This window comes from Fukomys damarensis, unplaced genomic scaffold (genome assembly GCF_012274545.1).
Source record: "Fukomys damarensis isolate Sample0158 unplaced genomic scaffold, DMR_v1.0_HiC HiC_scaffold_22, whole genome shotgun sequence".
NCBI lineage: Eukaryota > Metazoa > Chordata > Mammalia > Rodentia > Bathyergidae > Fukomys > Fukomys damarensis.
In genome coordinates, this window is record NW_022900934.1 from 17323804 (window position 1) to 17342433 (window position 18630).

The 18630-nt window shown below is 39.9% G+C and overlaps 1 protein-coding gene across 8 annotated transcripts in view; it reads left to right on the top strand.

Moving 5' to 3' along the window:
* The window catches only part of Ptprt (protein tyrosine phosphatase receptor type T), an 810280-nt gene that overhangs the window by 556747 nt on the left and 234903 nt on the right, over window positions 1–18630 (top strand). For all 8 annotated transcript variants that reach the window (XM_033767165.1, XM_010631417.3, XM_033767166.1 and 5 more), the window contains exon 12: window positions 5922–6195. In XM_033767165.1, the coding sequence (XP_033623056.1) occupies window positions 5922–6195 (274 nt within the window). The remainder of the gene's footprint in view (window positions 1–5921; window positions 6196–18630) is intronic.

Sequence of the window (18630 nt, forward strand, 5' to 3'; positions counted from 1 at the left end):
AAAATCAAAAACCAAACAAAGACTTTGTTTCCATTTTTTCCTTTTCTCATATTTTTTCTTTTCCCTTATTTCCTTTCCTCTACCCTTCCCACTTCCCCTACACCTTTAGCTCTTTTCTTCCTATTTCACATTATCAGTTATACAATTTGGATCTTATTTACACGTATAGTTTTTTACACCAGAGAAACTATTCAGTATTTACACGTGTCCTACTTATTTAACTTAAGAGTATGGCCCCAATATGCATCCATTTTCCTATGAATGACTTTAGTTTCTCATTCTTTATGGCTGAGTAGTATTCCATTTTATAGAAAAAAGCACATCTTCTTTATCCAGTCTCCAACTGTTGGGCAATTGGGCTGTTTCCAAGTTTTAGCTATTACAAACTGTGCTGCTATAAATATGGGTGTGCCTATATCACTGTGATATGATTCTTTTAATTCTTTTGGAAAGACACCCAGCAGAAGGAGAGCTGGGTCAAATGCAACCTCTACTCCTAGTTCTTTGAGGTATCTCCATATTGATTTCCACAGTGGTTGCACCAGTCTGCACTCCCACCAATAATGGAGAAGCGTTCCTTTCTCCTCACAATAATTTATTTTATTTTATTTTTTTTCTTTTTGGTACTGGGGATTGAACTTGGGTCCTTGCGCTTGCGAGGCAGGCCACCGAACTGCTGAGCTAAATCCTCAGCCCACAATAATTTTTTTTAAAAAGCACAAAATTCAGTGGGATAAAAAAAAAGTGCAATGGTCACCCATATAGCCTGTGGTTATGTCTGATGGTTTAGGAGCCAGGCTGACTAGACTCAAGTCTCAGCTCCAGTACTCAAATGGCAGTGGCTCTGGAAAAGATTTTGAGTGTCTCTATGCTTCCATTCTCTTGTTTTATCAAATAGAGAAGATATCTCAAAGATGTTGTGAGGGTCAAATGAACTAGCTGGAATGAGGTTAACATACTGCCTAGGAGTTATTAAATAAACAACCAGCCACCGTTGTAGTACATAAACAGTGAGAGCTATGAATGCAGTACAGACTAAGAGAAAAGAGAAGCCAGCTCTGGTTTGCAAGTCAAGAGAGGCTCCTCAGAAAGGTGACATTTGATCTAAGTGAAAAAGGCATTGTGGACAAATAAATAGAAAATAGAAATGTATGAAGGTATGTCTTAAGAAGTGATATATGTACTTAAAATCCATTTTGTAAATTTATTTCTTTAATGAATACTCAGAAAACAAGTTTTATGTGTTTATCATGGATTAACGCCAATGAACTAAACAGAAAGATTTGAGATCTTATGAAATTCACAGACTATGGGGGCACAGCCTTGAAGCCAATAAACAAATCAGCAAAGATGCTTTAGTTGTGGTAAAAGCTATAGGAAAACAAACCCAGGAGATATGACACATGCTGACTTAAGATGTGAAAGGTGATGACTAGTAATTATAAAGAAATGCTTTGGTGAACTTGGGATAATTCAAATCAATGATTTTTCTTTTTGGTACTGGGAATGGAACTCGGGACCTTGCACTTGTGAGGCAGGCAGTGGAACCACTGAGCTAAATCCCTGGCTCTGAAATCAATGATTTTTAAGAAAGCAAGAATGATGGAATGATGGTAGAGGATGTACCTGTTGGAGATGAAGTACAAATGCCAGAATCACCTAGGTTTGTGGCTTTGTAACTATATATTGAAACCATCTTGAATGCTTTAAAAACCCTACTGTTGCTATGGTCTCATCCCTACAAATTCTAATTCAGTTGCTACAGGGCCAAGGAAAAAGCATTTTTAAAAGGCTTCTGGTGATTATAATGTGTAGCCAATAGTTGAGAACAACTAAGCTCGTATAAACCTCGTAAGATTCTATGATAACTCTTCCCTGTTCTCACTTTAAAAATCTGGAGTAGAAATGTCGTGTGACTGATGAAAAGTTACCATATGCCTCAGCTGCATGGGGCTGGAAGCAAAGGTTAAAAAAATACCTTGCCAAGATAGAGTTGTCATCTCATACAAGTCCCATGTGGTCATTACTCAAAAGTGCCCTGTAGGGGCCACTGTGGCCACTCACACAGATACTGTCAATTTCCCTTATCTACTGGATGCCCATCTCCCTGCTGCTCCATGCTTTGATGCAAGGAGTAACCTCCTTTGGAAAGCTGCCCTTAGGCTACTGGGGCCACCTCCCCCATGGCGTCCTGACATGTTTCCATCAAGGAAAAGAAACTCATACAACTGCCATGTGTTGTTTCTTCTCTCTTCCTTTTTAGTCATAGCTCCCTAGTCTTTGAGGGGGGCTGTATGCCTTGGTAACAGATTTATCTGCCAAGATGGTTTGTGTCTTTCTGGTTGCCATTGCAGATTAGGCTCCGAATGGACAAGCTGCAGAGGCAGGGAGCCTCAGGGAGTTGCTGAGTACGTTTTGGCACAATAATCCCAATTGTATGTGAACCAAATGTTGACTGTATGGTTAACATCCAGAATATTCCTTTTTAATCTTTGTGGCCTCATGAAGCTGGTTGAGATTAAGGCTAGGCCACCAATATAAAAAAAAAAAAAAAAAGCAAAAAAGCAAAGGAGAAACATCCTCAGATATCCCTTCAGTTAATGTATTAGTTTGTGTGAGAAGAATGAAGGGAGAAGAAAGAAAGAAAGGATACTTAAACTGTGAAGGAAACGTCTGACATTCTGCTTTTGCTGACATTTGATACTCATACATCACTTAGCCCCTTAGGTTCAGCATCATCATCTAATCTGGAATTGAGTTTGGTTGAATGAACAAAGGGAAATTCAAATTCAGGTTGATAAGAGAAGTAGACAGTAGGGTTACAAGTTATCCTCTATAAAAAGGCTGTGTCTTGACAGCATTCAAATGTTCAGATGTTCAGAGCTCAGTAGAACCCTTCTTTCCGTAACTGCAGAATCTCATGCTTGTCTCATGTACACGAGGCCTGCCTTGGGCTCTTCCTGGTCCTTCCCATCAAGGAAAGGCGGGGGTAGTAGAAAGTGATTCTAAAGGGGTGATTTAGCTCCTAGGAATCTCACAAGACTTTGGGGCTTCCGTTTAGAGAGCAAGGATGACAGAAGCTAGAATGAGAAGACTATATGAGAAACCAAGGCAAAGGTCTTGTCCTGTAGACATAATAAACCAAAGTGATGGCAAGGTACGGACAAAGCTTTATGAGAAACACAGGCCTATGGCACTTTCCATCCCTTGATGTTGAGGATGAGACTATTAGTCAGGAATGTATGGGGGCTGGATCAATTCTATGCCCCCAAATCCAATGCACAGTATGTTTAGATGTCATTGCTCACCTCAGCAGAAGATTGGTTGCTTCATAAAATCACTCTTCTACTTTTCTCTGACTCTTGCCTTTCTTCAAAGACCAGAGCCCCAGGAGGAATGAACCCGCAATCAGTCAAGCTACCATAAGTACGGTTTCAGATTCAAATTTTACTTGAGATTGTTTTACATAAACATCAGTGCAGGTCCTGAAGACTCTGCTGCGAGTGCCCCTCCGTTCCCAACACATGACTCTTAAGTTTGGATTTTTAGGTCTTTGTGCTGCTTTCCACTGACTGCTTTGACTTTAGCTGTCCTGACAAATGCCATGATTGTTCATTTGAGAATAACCCCAGAGTTGAAGAAGGAATGAGAATTGAAACCATAATTTACTTTAAACATTTAATTGCCTCCACTGGCTTTATGAACATAGAACGATGTCACTCATCTACACATGATCAGATGTCATAACACTCAGCTGAGTTGCATTCCATCTGGAAGTCACCCTCACTTGGAGTGAGACACCGGGTGCTGCACATCCTCACTGGGACGCTGCACACACTCAGACATGGTGTGCACCCTCTGACGTTCGCTTCCGTCTCACTCACATGAGCTCTGGGCTGTCAAGATCTCTAAAACAGTAGGCAGGCTTGTTGATTTGTTGCTCACCTCCACTCGTATTTCACGCTCATCCAAGTGTATCATATGGGCCCCCAAGCCCATTGCTTTCCCATGTGCATGTTTAACCATCCCCATGCTCAGGGGAGTTCAGGGAACAGTTGCCATATCAAGGATATTACGTATTTTTCAGAGGGGGCTGTAGCTTTTATTCTCCTTAGTGAACTCATTCTGTGCCTCGGTGTTTACCCAAGTTGAATGTCTTTTTTGTTGTTGTTTTGGTGGTACTAGATGAATGTTTTAACCATGTATCTTTGGACCGATAATCTGATCAAGGGATGGAAACACATTTTCATTTTCATGAACAGTATGCTAATTCTTTCTCTGTGCCATCTTTAAATGTTTGGTTTGGGTCCTCTGTTGCAACCACCTCATTAATTTATGTAAGTCTCATTTGGGGCACTCTTTGGGCAATTCATCTTTCATCTCAGATAATGGGTTCCAGGGATCTATACAATAAAGGTCTTCTAAAGGAATAGCATTTATTCAAGGTAAATGCACACTGCAAGCATTCAAAAAGATGGGGATATGTTATCCAATTCACAAACTTTAGAATAACTTTTACAAAGAGAATCTCTGCATTCAGCATAAAGTGGATATTCAATAAAAGCTCAATCATCTTATGTAAAACTAATAATTTTTTGCATACTTCTGAATTGAAGGGAATAATATGCGATCACTAGACAGGAGTCCCAGGGAATCACTGTTTTCCTTGACTGAAGTTTCTGTATCCAGTCAGGTTCAGTTTCATGCAGGTTTGATTCATTTCATTGCACATACATTGATCACTTGCTTGATATCAAGCATCCTGCTAGGCAGTGTGTGTGTGTGTGTGTGTGTGTGTGTGTGTGTGTGTGTGTATTTGGGGATGATTCACAAACAACCAAGCCATCATCCCAACTTTCTAGAAGGAGACAGTCTCTAGTCAGTGAGACAACAATTCCATCTCATTTACTACAGAGCCAATCAGAAAGTAGTTAATGAATTATAGAGGAACAAAGTACACATGTGTATGTGTCTGTGTGTGTGTCTGACAGAGATAGAAGAGAGAGGGAGAGGGAGGGAGGGAAGGAGAAAGAGGGAGAGGGAGAGAGATCGTTTTCATCCAAACTGAGCAGATACAGACAGGAATTATATGGGAGGGAGAAAAAACACTCAGCCTTTGGGTGCAGGCTTCCACAGGTTGAGGTGGGCAGAACTTGAGGGTATTTCAGGGAGAGGAAGCACCAGCTAAATATCTTTTGAGGTGAGGTCCAAAAGATATCTGTACAATTGCATGGCTTCTGAAGCAGCTGGAATGAAGAGGGCATCAGGAGAAGGCCTTCAGAAATAAAGTCTGGTTGCCAAACCAAAGGGCTCCGCATGCCATGATGATAAAGGGTGTGGTTGAATAATTTGGACAATTGAGAGCCTATGGGACGCTGTTATACAGATAGGAAGATCAATGGATGAGTTGGTTAACTGGCCCAATAAATTAGGGACAAAGAGCCTAGGTGGATCTAGGTGAGAGGCACAAAAGTGCCCACATCAGACATGAGCAATGGAAGGATAACGGAGGCAAAGCATCACTGCTGAGGGCAAGTACCCAGGCGTTGTTAATTAGAAATGAAAAGGAAGGACTAGGAGGAAGGAAATGAACCCTACATTCAGGATCTGTCCACCTGACACATGGTGCCGCCCTTCACGAAGGAAAGATATGTAGAAGGAGGTGCAGCAGGTTTGTAGGAGCTGAGACTGAGCTGAGTTTTGGACGTGTCCAGTATGAGCTGACTTTGTGGCCTCTGAAAGGAGAGAGATTTCTACAAAGCAGTGGGTTTGAAAATCTTGATCTATGAGGAAAGGGAGCTCATTGTAGACAGCAGTGATTGTGATGTTTCCAGATTGGGAAAGTTGGGCTCACACCATGAAAACTAATGAGCTAATCCCTCCAAAGTCTTTCTCATCCATCTCTTTCCTTTCCTGCCTAGTGTATATCAGCTGGTTGTCAAGGAGGAGCGACTTCAGAAGTCACGAAGGGCAGCTGACATCATCGAGTGCTTCTCAGTACCTGTGAGCTATAGGAATGCCTCCAGCCTGGATTCGCTGCACTACTTTGCTGCTGAGTTGAAGCCAGCCAGTCTGCCTGTCACCCAACCATTTACAGTGGGTGACAACAAAACATACAATGGCTACTGGAACCCTCCTCTCTCCCCACTGAAAAGCTACAGCATCTACTTCCAGGCACTCAGCAAAGCAAATGGAGTAAGTATGGCCACAAAGAAACCATTCCTTTACCTTGTATACATTTTCTTATTTTCAAATGAGAGAGGAACAAAGCTTTGGAGATCAACAAACTAAGGCCCATGGGCCCAATCTAGCCTGATCTTTTGGGCATCCTGGGAGGCAGTTTTCATTTGTTTTTTAAGCTATGCCTATGTGCATATTATCAATGGCTACTTCAATGCTTAACAGTGGAGTTGAGCAGTGGCAACAGTGACTGTATATCCCATCCCAAAAAGGCCTAAAACAATTACTATATAGATGTCCTGTGTCTTCTGTGTCAGAGTATGGAGAAGGTGCTGCACTTGAATAAAGCACAGGGCCTAAGTCTTAATTTCTCTTTTTATAGTAGTAACAACTATCAGTGTACTATCTTTAGTCTCACTCACATATATTAGTTCATATGACCATTAGTCATATACAAAAGCAGATTTTTAAAAAAAGAAAACAGGTAACTGTTTGGTGTCAATTTTGTTGTTGTTTCTGTTTTTATGTTCAAGCAAGGAGAGTCAGTCATAACATCACACACTCACAGGGCTGGAAATCATCTTCAAGGTCATCCAGCATCTCCCCACTGACATACCCACACAACAACAATACTTCAGTGAATCACAGCATCACAGGGAGCTGGTGTTAGTGCTTATTTTGAATACCTACAATTTGAGAGAAGATTTTTTTGCTGATCTTTGGAGTGGTGGTGTCAGGCTCTGGCTCTAAGAAGGCTTTGTAATGTACTTACTTAAATATCTTTCCTTATTGCAGCCTCTGCTTATTGCTCTTGGTCTGAACTTTTAATGACCTGTAGAACTAATGCAGTCACTTCTTGGTTGGTATTTTTTTCATCACATAAAATCTTTTTTACCATCTATATCCTCTCTCTAAAATCTCACTTGTCTGGTCTTCTCTTCTGCAAGCAAAATATCTGTAGTCCTTCTTTTTTCTTTTCTTTTTTTTTGTAGTCCTTCTTATAACACAGATTAATATTTGGTATCCAGGATGCTTTTGTGGACATATTCCAGGTTCCTATATTTCATCCAACAAACGTGTAATGAACCCTTCATCTGCTCAGCTCCGTGGTTCATATTAAGGTTAATAAGTGCCTTCTAAGAGCTTATAAAATGTAAAGAACTCTGATATGTGCCATGCTATGCAGTACATCTAGAGATGTACTTTCTTTCACCAAGAAAGAAAGGCTGAGACAAAAATAAGATTCAATGAGGTGTGTGAGGAGCCTCCTGGGATGTTCTGGGTTGTCCAGATAGAGTTTATTTTGTCAGTGGCAGTCATTGCCTGGGAGGAAACCTGTACTGAGGAATAGATCAACATTTAGAAGGCCCACATTTCCCCTACATTACACTCTATTTTAATTCTGCATTTTTTTACTGGTTCAAGTAATACTTCTTACACACAGTATAAAGCTACGAAGAAGAGCTACCAGACTGCCTTCCACCTGTCCATCTGCCCCCGTCTCCTGCATGAAACACTGTGATGTACTTAGTAGGAAGATATAAAGATGGGTCGAAACATCTTGTTCTTAATCTCTGCATCCCACACTGGGCTGCTTATTGCTTCAGCACAACTCTGATAAGACAAGGCTTTTTCTGCTCTTGGTGTATGCTGGAGATGTGGTTGGATTTCCGTACTGGGGAAAGGAACGTGCTCTCTAATCATCCTCTACCACATGTCCTGGATACTCATAAAAGCAAGGAATAGAATGAACTCAACACTACTGAACTCAACACAAATTTATCTTAAAAGGAATCTCCTCAATCCAAATAAGATTGGCCCTGTGGAGAATAGCAAGAGACACGGGACACCTGTAGGATGTTTTGCTCCCCAAACATCATGGTAGGTTCCTTTTTCAAGGCAGTGTTTTGCCACTGAGAAACAAAAAAATAATCAGACACTATGAAGCTACCTGGTGGTAAAAGTAGTTTCTTCGACTCCTTCTAAGATGAATAAGGTTATTTAATTACATATGTTTTCTAGTCCACATCACATGTACTCTTGTTTTAATACTAAGGTCCCAATGATGACAAAAACAGAAAGGAAATAGGGTTAATGTTTATGCAATGTAGTCTTGGGGATACAGTTGGCTACACAGGCACAAAAGGAGGAAAAACAGTCAGATCTTGGCACACTGCGTTGTATTTTTCTTGCAAGGTAAAAACAAAACAAAACAAAACATAAACATTGCCTGAAACTACTGTCTTTAGTGTTGAGTTTTGCTTGAAAGAATTAGGTGAAAAGATCATAGGAGCAGAAGAGCCATTCTCATCTTAACACATCCCTACCAGTTTCCTCCTTCTAAATATGACAGCAGACAATGCAGGTAAGACTGGAGGACTCTTGAGAAAGAAGTGCTTTAACCCCCACATTCCTTATTAGCCAAGATGTTATTGTTGTGCAAATACATCTCAAAGACTCTCAGTATCCAGAGACTCCCATATGCTTAGATGCTAATGAATCATTCAAAGAGCAATTGACCAAGCAACGAAACAAAATAATCAAGAATAGAGAAATATGGGGGGAAAAAGACTACAGTGAGCAGGGAACTAATGAGATACTGCATTAGTGCTAAATAATTGCTCCAAATATGTTATAAAACAGAAGGTTTAATGTAAAAAATAATTACTTAAAGAGAAGATGCATAGTGTAACAAGAAATATGATTTGGGTCTACAAGTCACTCTTATGTCAACAAAACTTGAGAAACTCTTGGAGAATTGAAACATGTAAACAAAAATCTGCTATTTATTTCATATTAGACAAGAGAGAAAAAATAGCTACTATTTATTTTTGTGAGATTTTAACTATATTTTTAACATAAAGTCAGCCTTACAGTATATTACATAAAAGCTAAAAAACAATAATCCACAAAGAAAAATAGGGAAAACAAAGGAAACCATGAGTAAACATGGAAATCAGCTCTAAACTAAGACAAAAGATAAAAGCACTAGATTTGATGAGGAGAAAAATATGATGTTCTTCCTTCTTAAAAAATGAAAAAATGACTTGGATCAAATTCAGCAAACTTATACTTCTAAAAGATTAGAAACAAATGATGGGCAAAGTTTTGTAAAAGTAAAACAAATTAAAGCCAAACAAAAATGGTCTTTTCTTTCAGGATGGTTGTGGGCTGGGTTGGATAATTTGCTATCAACCATTTTCATTCTTTCCTCTCTTACTTTCGAGCCTTACTTACCATAGGGTAATAGGATATCTAGGAACCAGATACCATATCTTCATTCTGTAAGTATTAAATTTTCCTCCTTAGCAGAATGGCCTTAAATTCAGCCTTTTCAATCAGGCCATCTGTATACAAAATCCTGGTGGCTGTGCGATTTTAGTCAAGCTATTAAAATAGTTATATATGATTGATCAATTAAAGGAACATCTGTCAAGCACAGCCTATATGTCAAAAAGGCCTTTTTCTAAATTATACAAATAGAGTAGTACACCAAACACAAAACTCTCTACCTTCACAGCATTTAATATAAAGGCAAGGGATAAAAAAACCAAATGAATATATAAAATAATATGTCAAATAATCCATCTTAGATTTCAGAGTGTGAAAGTTACTTACTACACATTGAGTATTATTACATGAGACAAAGACATTCTGTAAACTCTATAGCGATCTATGAATGTAGGATTTTTTTTCCTCATTGAGTTTATTGGTACATTTTAGGTATACGGTACAGTTACATTCATCATTGGGATCTTGTACCTTTACATGACAGGTCTTGGTTCTCATTTTTCCCCCTTGTCCCTGCCGTCCCTTCACCCCTCCTCCCCTTCCCTTTTACAAACACTTCATTTCCATTTTTTCATTTTCTCATATTAGGATATGTTTTATCAAGCCCCATATTCAAGGAAATATAAGTACAACATGTATAAGATATGGGGCTCAGGATCTTTTCGGGAATTTTTATGAAGAATAAGTTGTGCACAGGCACTTTTGTTGGAAATTGTATCTGATTAGTAATCTCACTTTTGACGTTGATGCTTTTACAAATACAAAGTAGGTTCCTGTGTGGGAATACTGCCCGTGGTATTGAATTCCTAGCACCCACTTTCTTAAGAATCAAGCCATATTGTAACCATTTGTTTTAGATATAGCTGAATTATATTTCTGTAGCACCTAGGAGTTTGATGGACTTTGAAGTGTCATTTAATCTGGACTAGAATAAGAAAGAAATCTCCCACAAATTGTACTTGGCAGGGCTTCCGCTTGATTATTGCAATTCTCTCGAGTGAAAGGGAGTTGATTCTTTTGTGGAACAGGTAAAATTATTAGAACTTTTTTCTTTATATAAAGCCAAATTTTATTTCCATAACTCCCCCTCTTGGCTATTTGTATTGATTTGAACAAATCAAATCATTCTTTCCCATGCCAGCCTTTCAGAGACAGTACGACAGTGCCAACTACCCACTCTTGGCCACCCAAATCATTTTGTTGATATTTAACACGCAGTTCCTTCTTTTATTTCTCTGATGGTGTGATTTCTATGATCTCTAAATCTCTTTCATTCCACTTACTCTGTTATCTGATAGACATACTCTTTTTCCTAATGCCCTCCTGAAAAGGGGGGTTACCAAAATCCAGCGCTGTGTTTTAAGTACTGTTAGGCCGCACTTGGCTACATTTTCATCACTCCTCTGTCTTGAAAATGTCCTAAAACATTTATCAAACATTCCAAAATGTTTTTCTTATTTTGGCTCCTCGATGCAAGCTTTTGTTTTGCCTGCATCCCTCTCATTGTTCACAGAACTAGTGCCTTTCATTTTGCAGGCCTGGTTTAATCTCACATCATTTGAGAACTTTCCAGTCATTTTATGTAGGAACCAACACCGGAAACAATAGGTTGACCCCTTCTTTTCCTTCTTAATGCTGGATATATTTTAATTACATCATTATTATTAGAGTATATTAGTTATATAAAATGTGCTTTGTTTTGGAATTTTTGTAAGACACATAACACACCTTGATAATTTCATACCCCCGTGTCCTTCACTTACCATCCCTTCCCTGACCTAACCCTCTTCTCTGATGGTCTCTCATCTTTCTTTTTCTCTCTCCCATTCTGTCTCCCATTCTCCTTCTTCTTCTCTCTCTCTCTCTCTCTTTCTCTCTCTCTCTCCCCTCTTAGACTGTACATATGACATAAAATATGCACAAGTTGACTTTGTGAATTTGGATTTTTTAAAATAAGATGACCTCCAGTTCCATTCATAATCCTGCAAATGACCTGATGTTATTCTTTTTTAGGGCTAAATAGTATTTCATTGTGTTCATATTCCACATTCTCTCTGTTCATTTGTTGACAGGCACAAGGATGACTGCATGGCTTAGCTATTGTGAATTGTGCTATAATTGGCATAGCATGTAGGTATCTCTATGATATGCTGAGTTTCATTTTGCTGAGGAATATACTGAGGAGTGATATAGCTGGGCTGTGTGGTAGTTTTACTTTTCGATTTTTGAGGAACTTCCCTACTGATTCCACAGTGGCTATACCAGTTTACATTCTCACCAGCAGTGTATAAGGTAATTTTCCCCTGTATCCTCTCCAGCATGTATTGATGTTTCTATTGTTAATGATAGCCATTCTGTCTAGCTTTGATTTGCATTTCCTTAGTGGTTACATTTTAATGCACTACATGTCTGTCTCGCTGCACTGAGAGCTCCAAGAGCGAGGGATTCTCTTCGTTTGTTGTTCTGTTTTTTTATTTTATTTTATTTTTTGTGTGTGGTTCTGAGGATTGAACTCAAGACTTTGCTCATGCTACACAAGTGCTCTACCACTGATCTGCATCACCAACCCTTTTGTAAATTTGATCTTGAGAGGTGGCCTCATGAACTTGCCCTGGCTGGCCTCAAATCTGTGATGCTCTTCACCTTCCAACTTTCTGGCGTTACAAGTGTGTCTCGCCATGCCTGACTTGTTTATTTGTGTATTTGGGGAGTTGCTTATTTCTCTACCCTCATGCTGTGTTTAGTTCTTAATCACAACAGACATCCAGTAATCACTTGATAGATGACTGACTGAATGCAGGAATAAGGGTATAAACTATTTCTTCTTGTCTGTGAATATTAATTTCCTCACCTTTAAATTGAAATAGTAATCTGTACTTCACATAATAATTTTAAGGATTAAATAAGACAAGGTCTTGAATAACAAAAGGTACCAAATATGCGTCAGCACACACTGATTTTTCATTCATTATAGACTGAAAGTAGTGGTTCTGAGCCATTTCACCATAGACGGACGAACCCTAAAGGACCTTCTTCCACTGTAGTTAAAGACTTTCATCCCAGATGTCTCCTTTCCCAAGCTCCAGGATCCTGAGCAGCCTTGATCTCCTCTAGATCCTCCAAATGGTACCAAGAATAGCTGTCTCAGTTATAAACAGTGGGTGGGTGCAGTTTTGCATTTTTTTCCCACTCTTCCCAAAATGAGGTCTGCTGACTCTACTGTCCTCTGAATCCCCACCACCATTAGCCATGTGAAGTTGAAAAGACCATAGTTAAAGGTTGGATGCAAAACAAATGTGGAGAATTCATGCACGTATCCATCAGAAGCCATCTTTTGTTGGACAATGCTGTTATGCATGTTCTATTTATGCAGAGAGAAAACTATTTCCTTGTCATTTTTCCTTATCCAGGGGTACATTAAATCTGGATGATGCCTCTGCCAAATGCTGAGCTAAATAAGAGAAGTAGGAAGTAGAGGGATGATTGTTCTCTTTTGCCTCATCTTTCAGTTCTTGAACTCAGTTGCCTCTTAAGAGCTGTTGGAACCCAGATGCTGTGTTGAATTATTTGCCATGTTTGCATTATCGTATTTGGGGCAAACTAGGTAGGGCTGGGTTAGGGGAAATTCTGCGCCTCTGAATGAACTGGAAGAAACTATAGTTAGTTGTGCCCATGCCCTGGGAAAAGAATGTTTGCACATAGATGGGTTTACTGTGGCATAGTGAGATGGAAGGAACTAAGAATTGATCAGACAGACTTGGTTTTGAATTGTGACTGTTCTCATATGAATTTGGACAGATTATTTAACATCTCAAACTGTATAGTGTGATTAATGATCTGTATCCTAAAATGTGCTGAAGACAATGTTTATAAAATCTTTGTGTAGCATCGGTTATAATATTTGTTCTTTGCCCTTCTGCTATTTTCCTTTGATTCCTTTCCTGGGGAGAGGTGGGTTGAAGCGTCTTGACCTGGCATATCCCAATTTGTCCAGTAGGCTCCATGTACAAGCACACACCTTCCTAACTCTGGAGGACCTCAGAATCCATGTCTGTTTCTTACTTCAGCTCATACATGACTCGCGGCAGGCTTTATTCCTCTTAGTCTAACTTCTCACACATAGTTTGAACCTTGGCATCTGGACCTGTTGATATTTTGATATGATTAACATTCTCTTTTGGGTAGAGCATTGTCCTTTCCACCTCAATTCCTGATTCTCTTGTTAGTGTCTACTCACATGTCATAAAAACTCATATGGACCATAGAACAAAGAGCTGTGGGAGGCTGAACTTTAAGTGGGTTGGTTAAAAACACACAGGTGATCATAGGCAATTTTGATCCCGGATATTCCCATCAGGGAGTTCTTAAGAAAACTTTTCTATTGATTAGGAACAAATAAAGTTACTCTTTAGTAGCAAATGACAACAAAATCTCAATGGACTCTCAGAAAAACTATCCACTTCTGCTACACATCTAAATGGATCAGCAGAAGGAATCTGCTTATCACTGTCACTCAGGGACTCAAGCTGATGGAAGGTCCATCTTGACACAATTACCAGGTAGGAGAAAGAGAAATGTGGCAAGTTAAGTACTGACTCTGGAAGTTTCCACAAAAAATAATGCACAGCACTTTCACAGTCCATTGGCCAAAGCTAATCACATGGCCATGCTTAACTTCAAAAGAACAAAGCAATGGCTCTTTTTGTTGTTGTTACCAGGGATCAAACTTGGGTCTTCATGCTTGTGAGGCAGACGGTGGAACCACCGAGCTAAATCCCCAGCCCCCCAATGGCTTTTGTCTCCCTAGATGAAACTGGAATATTTGAAAACATCACTAAGGCTAACACAGTTTCCTGTGATGACTAAGCTTTGTTTTCAAATTCACGGAAGACCCACACCCACTCCTGAGGCACCGGTGCAATTCTGAGCACAAATCCTGAGGACTTTCTATTACTGTGCACCTGCTGTGACTCAGATACTAAGCAAGATGATTCCACCTATACGGCTTCATTACTTGATCTCACAAAGACTGCTTCAATGGGTAGAGGGATTGTGGGAGCCACCTAGAATCTGACAGTCATTTATTTCACACTGAATGAAATATCTTAGTTGCAACCCTTCTCTTGCCCTCCCTGGAGGTCTGCTAGTAGAATACCTGCTGCTCACCAAGCCCCTTCTTCAGGCTGAAAGGCAACGGCCTCTCCAGTGCTGCCACACAGTGTAGTTGAGCCAACCTTCAGTCTGTTCTCCACAAACCTTCAGTCTGTTCCTCCCATCAGTGACCGAGTCATGTAACAGAAATCTGTGAACTAAAGACTCCCAATGAGCTTTTTGTGGACTTGTCACCTTAGTCTTATATTGGGAACGTATTTCTGGATCGTAGGAGCTGTGCCATGCAGAAGTAGAGAGAATGTTGAACTGGACATTTGGCACCAAGGATTATCACCATAACCTTCCAGAAACCCCTCTGAAAAGCCTTGGTCCCACTCATGGTTCTTGTCTGTCACCAGGCCCTGGATTCGGTGCCTCATTTATGTGCCCGTAGCCTCCTTCCAGTCCTCAGTGGTTTAACTTCCTGGAATTTACCCTCGTGCTCAGGCATCTCTCGTTCCAGGACTCCCTCCCATCATTTGAGTTTATCCCATGCTCTCAAAAACTCTGAACTTCTATTGAAGATCTGCTGGGGCTCTAACTTCCCTCTTCAGGTAAGAGGGAAATTCCCTGAGTGTCACCTTGTGCAAATACCAAGATGAGTTCTCCCAGGTTGCTAATTTATTTTTCATTCACTCACAGTTCTTACAGATTTTATTATTGTGGTACGAGACCTGTGGGAGCGACAACATTTTTCCTTCTCGTGCAAATAGACTTTAAATTCATTTGGAAAAGGAGATGAAGGTTACCCAAATGTTGACAGTTGATGAGCTTGCCTGCCTGGCCCCTGAGGTTTCAATGCTTGGACCTCCGTCCCCAAAAGGCTCATAGAAATAGTAGCCCAAGCTGCCATATGACAAGCCTCTGCCTCCGTCAGGTCACTTGAAGGTTAGAATCTCCCAGTTTAGTTGCCCCCAAATGGTGAAAATGTGGGAAAAACCTGGGAATTTGGAAAATAGATTCCTTTCTTTAAGAACTGGCTCTGACATTTGTTACTTGTATGACTCGAGGTTTGTCTCCCGACCCTCAGACTTCTCATCTGTCAAGTGAGGATGAGTGGCGCTCTTTTGAACTCAATGGGACTCTTGTAAGAAGTAGACAGTAAGTATGATAGCTCTTTGCAGATTCCTAGAAACCTTTCAAATACAGGAAGTATTGATGGCATTAGCGCATACACAGTCAGCATATGTATATGTGTGGCGTGTATTTATATATTATTCATCCCATGTATATGAAAATACATGTGTTTATACATGCATGTGCCTGAATATGTGTATACATGTGAACATGTATGTATTCATATTCAGTTAAAACTTTAAAATTAAGTCAAGAATCTTTTATTAGATGAAGGGTAACCATTGAACAAGGACCCTAAAATAGATAGTTAGTAGAATGGCATATCATCTGTACCTCTTGAGCTTGCCGGGAAAAAAGGAAAAAGGGACATGGGAGAGATTTGCAAAGTTTCTCTTGCTGGAAGGAAGCATACCTATTTTTCATGAGAGATACTAGATTGTGTGATACTAAATGGGGAGCATTGTGGAGATGCTGGTCAATTTCGTAGGAACATTTTCATTCCAACCCTCAATTAGTCCTCTATGTTATTTCTATGAAATCTGAGGTTAAAATATTAGAATTAATGGAGCCATTGGCACTAAAAGATTCTGTTTCTTGTGCTATAAAATGACATTAGTTCTACTAATTAATGCTATTAAATAAGATTAATGAATTTCCAAGTTCGTTTCATCTCAGCATTTTTGATGAATATGGCCAGCGCAGGCCCTTTCCTATTGCAGATTGCCACCAATCAGCTCTGTGACCTTCGATGAAGGACTTAAGCTCTCTGGCTCTCTTTCTTGTTTAGAAAATTTGACACTCTTAGCATACACTTTATAAGAATATTTGCAAATATTGAATGATAAAGATGGTTAAGGTGTTTGGCATGTACCAGACACTCAATGCTAGTCATAATTATTAGAAGATCACAGGTGTTATACATGGTCACGGTATATATACTAATGAAAAGTATAAGCAAAATCTGTGCTTTAAAAACCCATTAATTACATGTGAATAGACTGTGAACTTGACATGGGAGGAGGAATTCAGGAAGGAAGAAAATCAGGGAAGGCCAGTGTATGCAGAGTTGCCGGTTGGCACAAAAAGAGAACAAGGGGGTGAAGTCTCAAAGGAAGGTTGGGAATGTCACATTCGTCAGAGACAAGTGGAGAAATAGGCTAATCTTTTCACAGGCCCTTCAAGGAAAGTGAGCCTTGGTCAAGTTCCAGCTCTTACAATGTGGTCTTCACCTTCACAAACTTATAAACTCAATTTATTAACATGAACCACTCCTAAAAGAAACGGGTGGAAATAGGCAGTGGGTTTTTTAAAATCTGAATTGTTTGTTCCTTCAAATTATCCTGACATCTTGCTTATTTTAATAAAGTTATCCATAACCTGTCACCTGCCGTGCACAATTATTACCCAGTCATACCTGTTCCATACACTGAAGTTCTTCGCATCCCCGGCACGGCCATCCTCGTCTTGGACACTTAACACGTCTTCCCTGGATATCCTTAACAGTCTCCTAACTTTTATTCCCATACTTCTACTCATTGTATCCTCATTTTTTTTTTTTTACTGTATCCTCATTTAACGCACAAAGAATCTGCTTTGGGAGAGTCTACGACTTACTGCAAACATTCCAAAAGCAAAACATGGAGCTAGGTTTGAGCCTTTGCATGCAAAAACGCAGTTAGGCATTCCTGTGCCTTCCCATACTTCATGCAAACTGGCTATGTAGATAAATATTGCTGGACTAGAACCAATAGGAGCCCCTAAAACATCTCAAATCCCCTACACATCCACACTTTTCCCATTCTCCCGCCAGACACTGCCAGCCTTAATCCCCTGCTCAATCTTACAACACCTGCTGGCCCTGCCGTTAACATCAACAAATAACGAGAAGCTGTACTAATAACAATTATCATAATAAATTGGCCTTTGATTACATCTGTCGCTTGAGAATTTCAAAGACTTTACAAACACCATTTAGTAATTACAGAAAGCAGGGATCATTAAGGTCAGATAAGAGCTGTGCAAGGGACATAAGGGACAGCTCTGGCTCAGTCTGATTCACATGTGGCGATTGCTGGCTCCTGGTGGAAAATCTAACGCCTTCTTCATGGTGCCCAGAGGAACCACATTTGTGGCATTCCAATTAGGGGATAATTTTTACAGCTAATCCATAGCCTTGAGTTCCTGTTGCTGAGCAATAAGAGGCCTGAAATGTAGAATTAGAAGACAGCTTATAGATTGCCAAGTTTCTTTTTCTTTTTTCTTTTTCTTTTTTTTTTTTTCAGAAAAAGAAACTAAAGGCCAGCATGGGGAAGTGATTTGCTCAAGATGAAAACCATGACATAAACCTCGTTCTTTCATGCCCCATCTGCGCTTGTTTATTCTGCCAATACTGACCATTAGTCACTTTATCCTCTCTTAGGAGATGTTGTTGCTGATGATGACAACCCCACAGTCTTTTATTAAGAGCTTACTTTGAATCAGTAGGGGATACACAGGTAGAAAAGATATAACCCCTGCCGTCATGGAACTCACATTCCAGTGGAAAAGACAGTCATGAAAATGAATGTGTGTAATAAACAGTATCAGGTATTACAGTGGCAGAATACTGGGTATGCAGCTATGAGCTTGGAGGTGGAAGTATCTAGGAAAAGCCTTAGAAAAAGTGACATTTGAGTTGAATTTTGAAAGTTAAATGGCTATTTCCCAGGCAGATGAGGAGGTGGAGGAGAGGTCTTGCAAAGAAAGTATTTGTGCAGAACCCCAAAAATTGAGGACTCCAAGATACAATGAAATGAAGATTTGGTGGGGTTGGAAAATATGAAGGGAAGGGGGGAGGGAGAGAGGGAGGGAGAGAGAGAGAGAGAGAGAGAGGGAGGAAATTATAGAGGATCTTGTGCGCCATGCTAAAGAGCTTGAAATTTTTTCTGATGA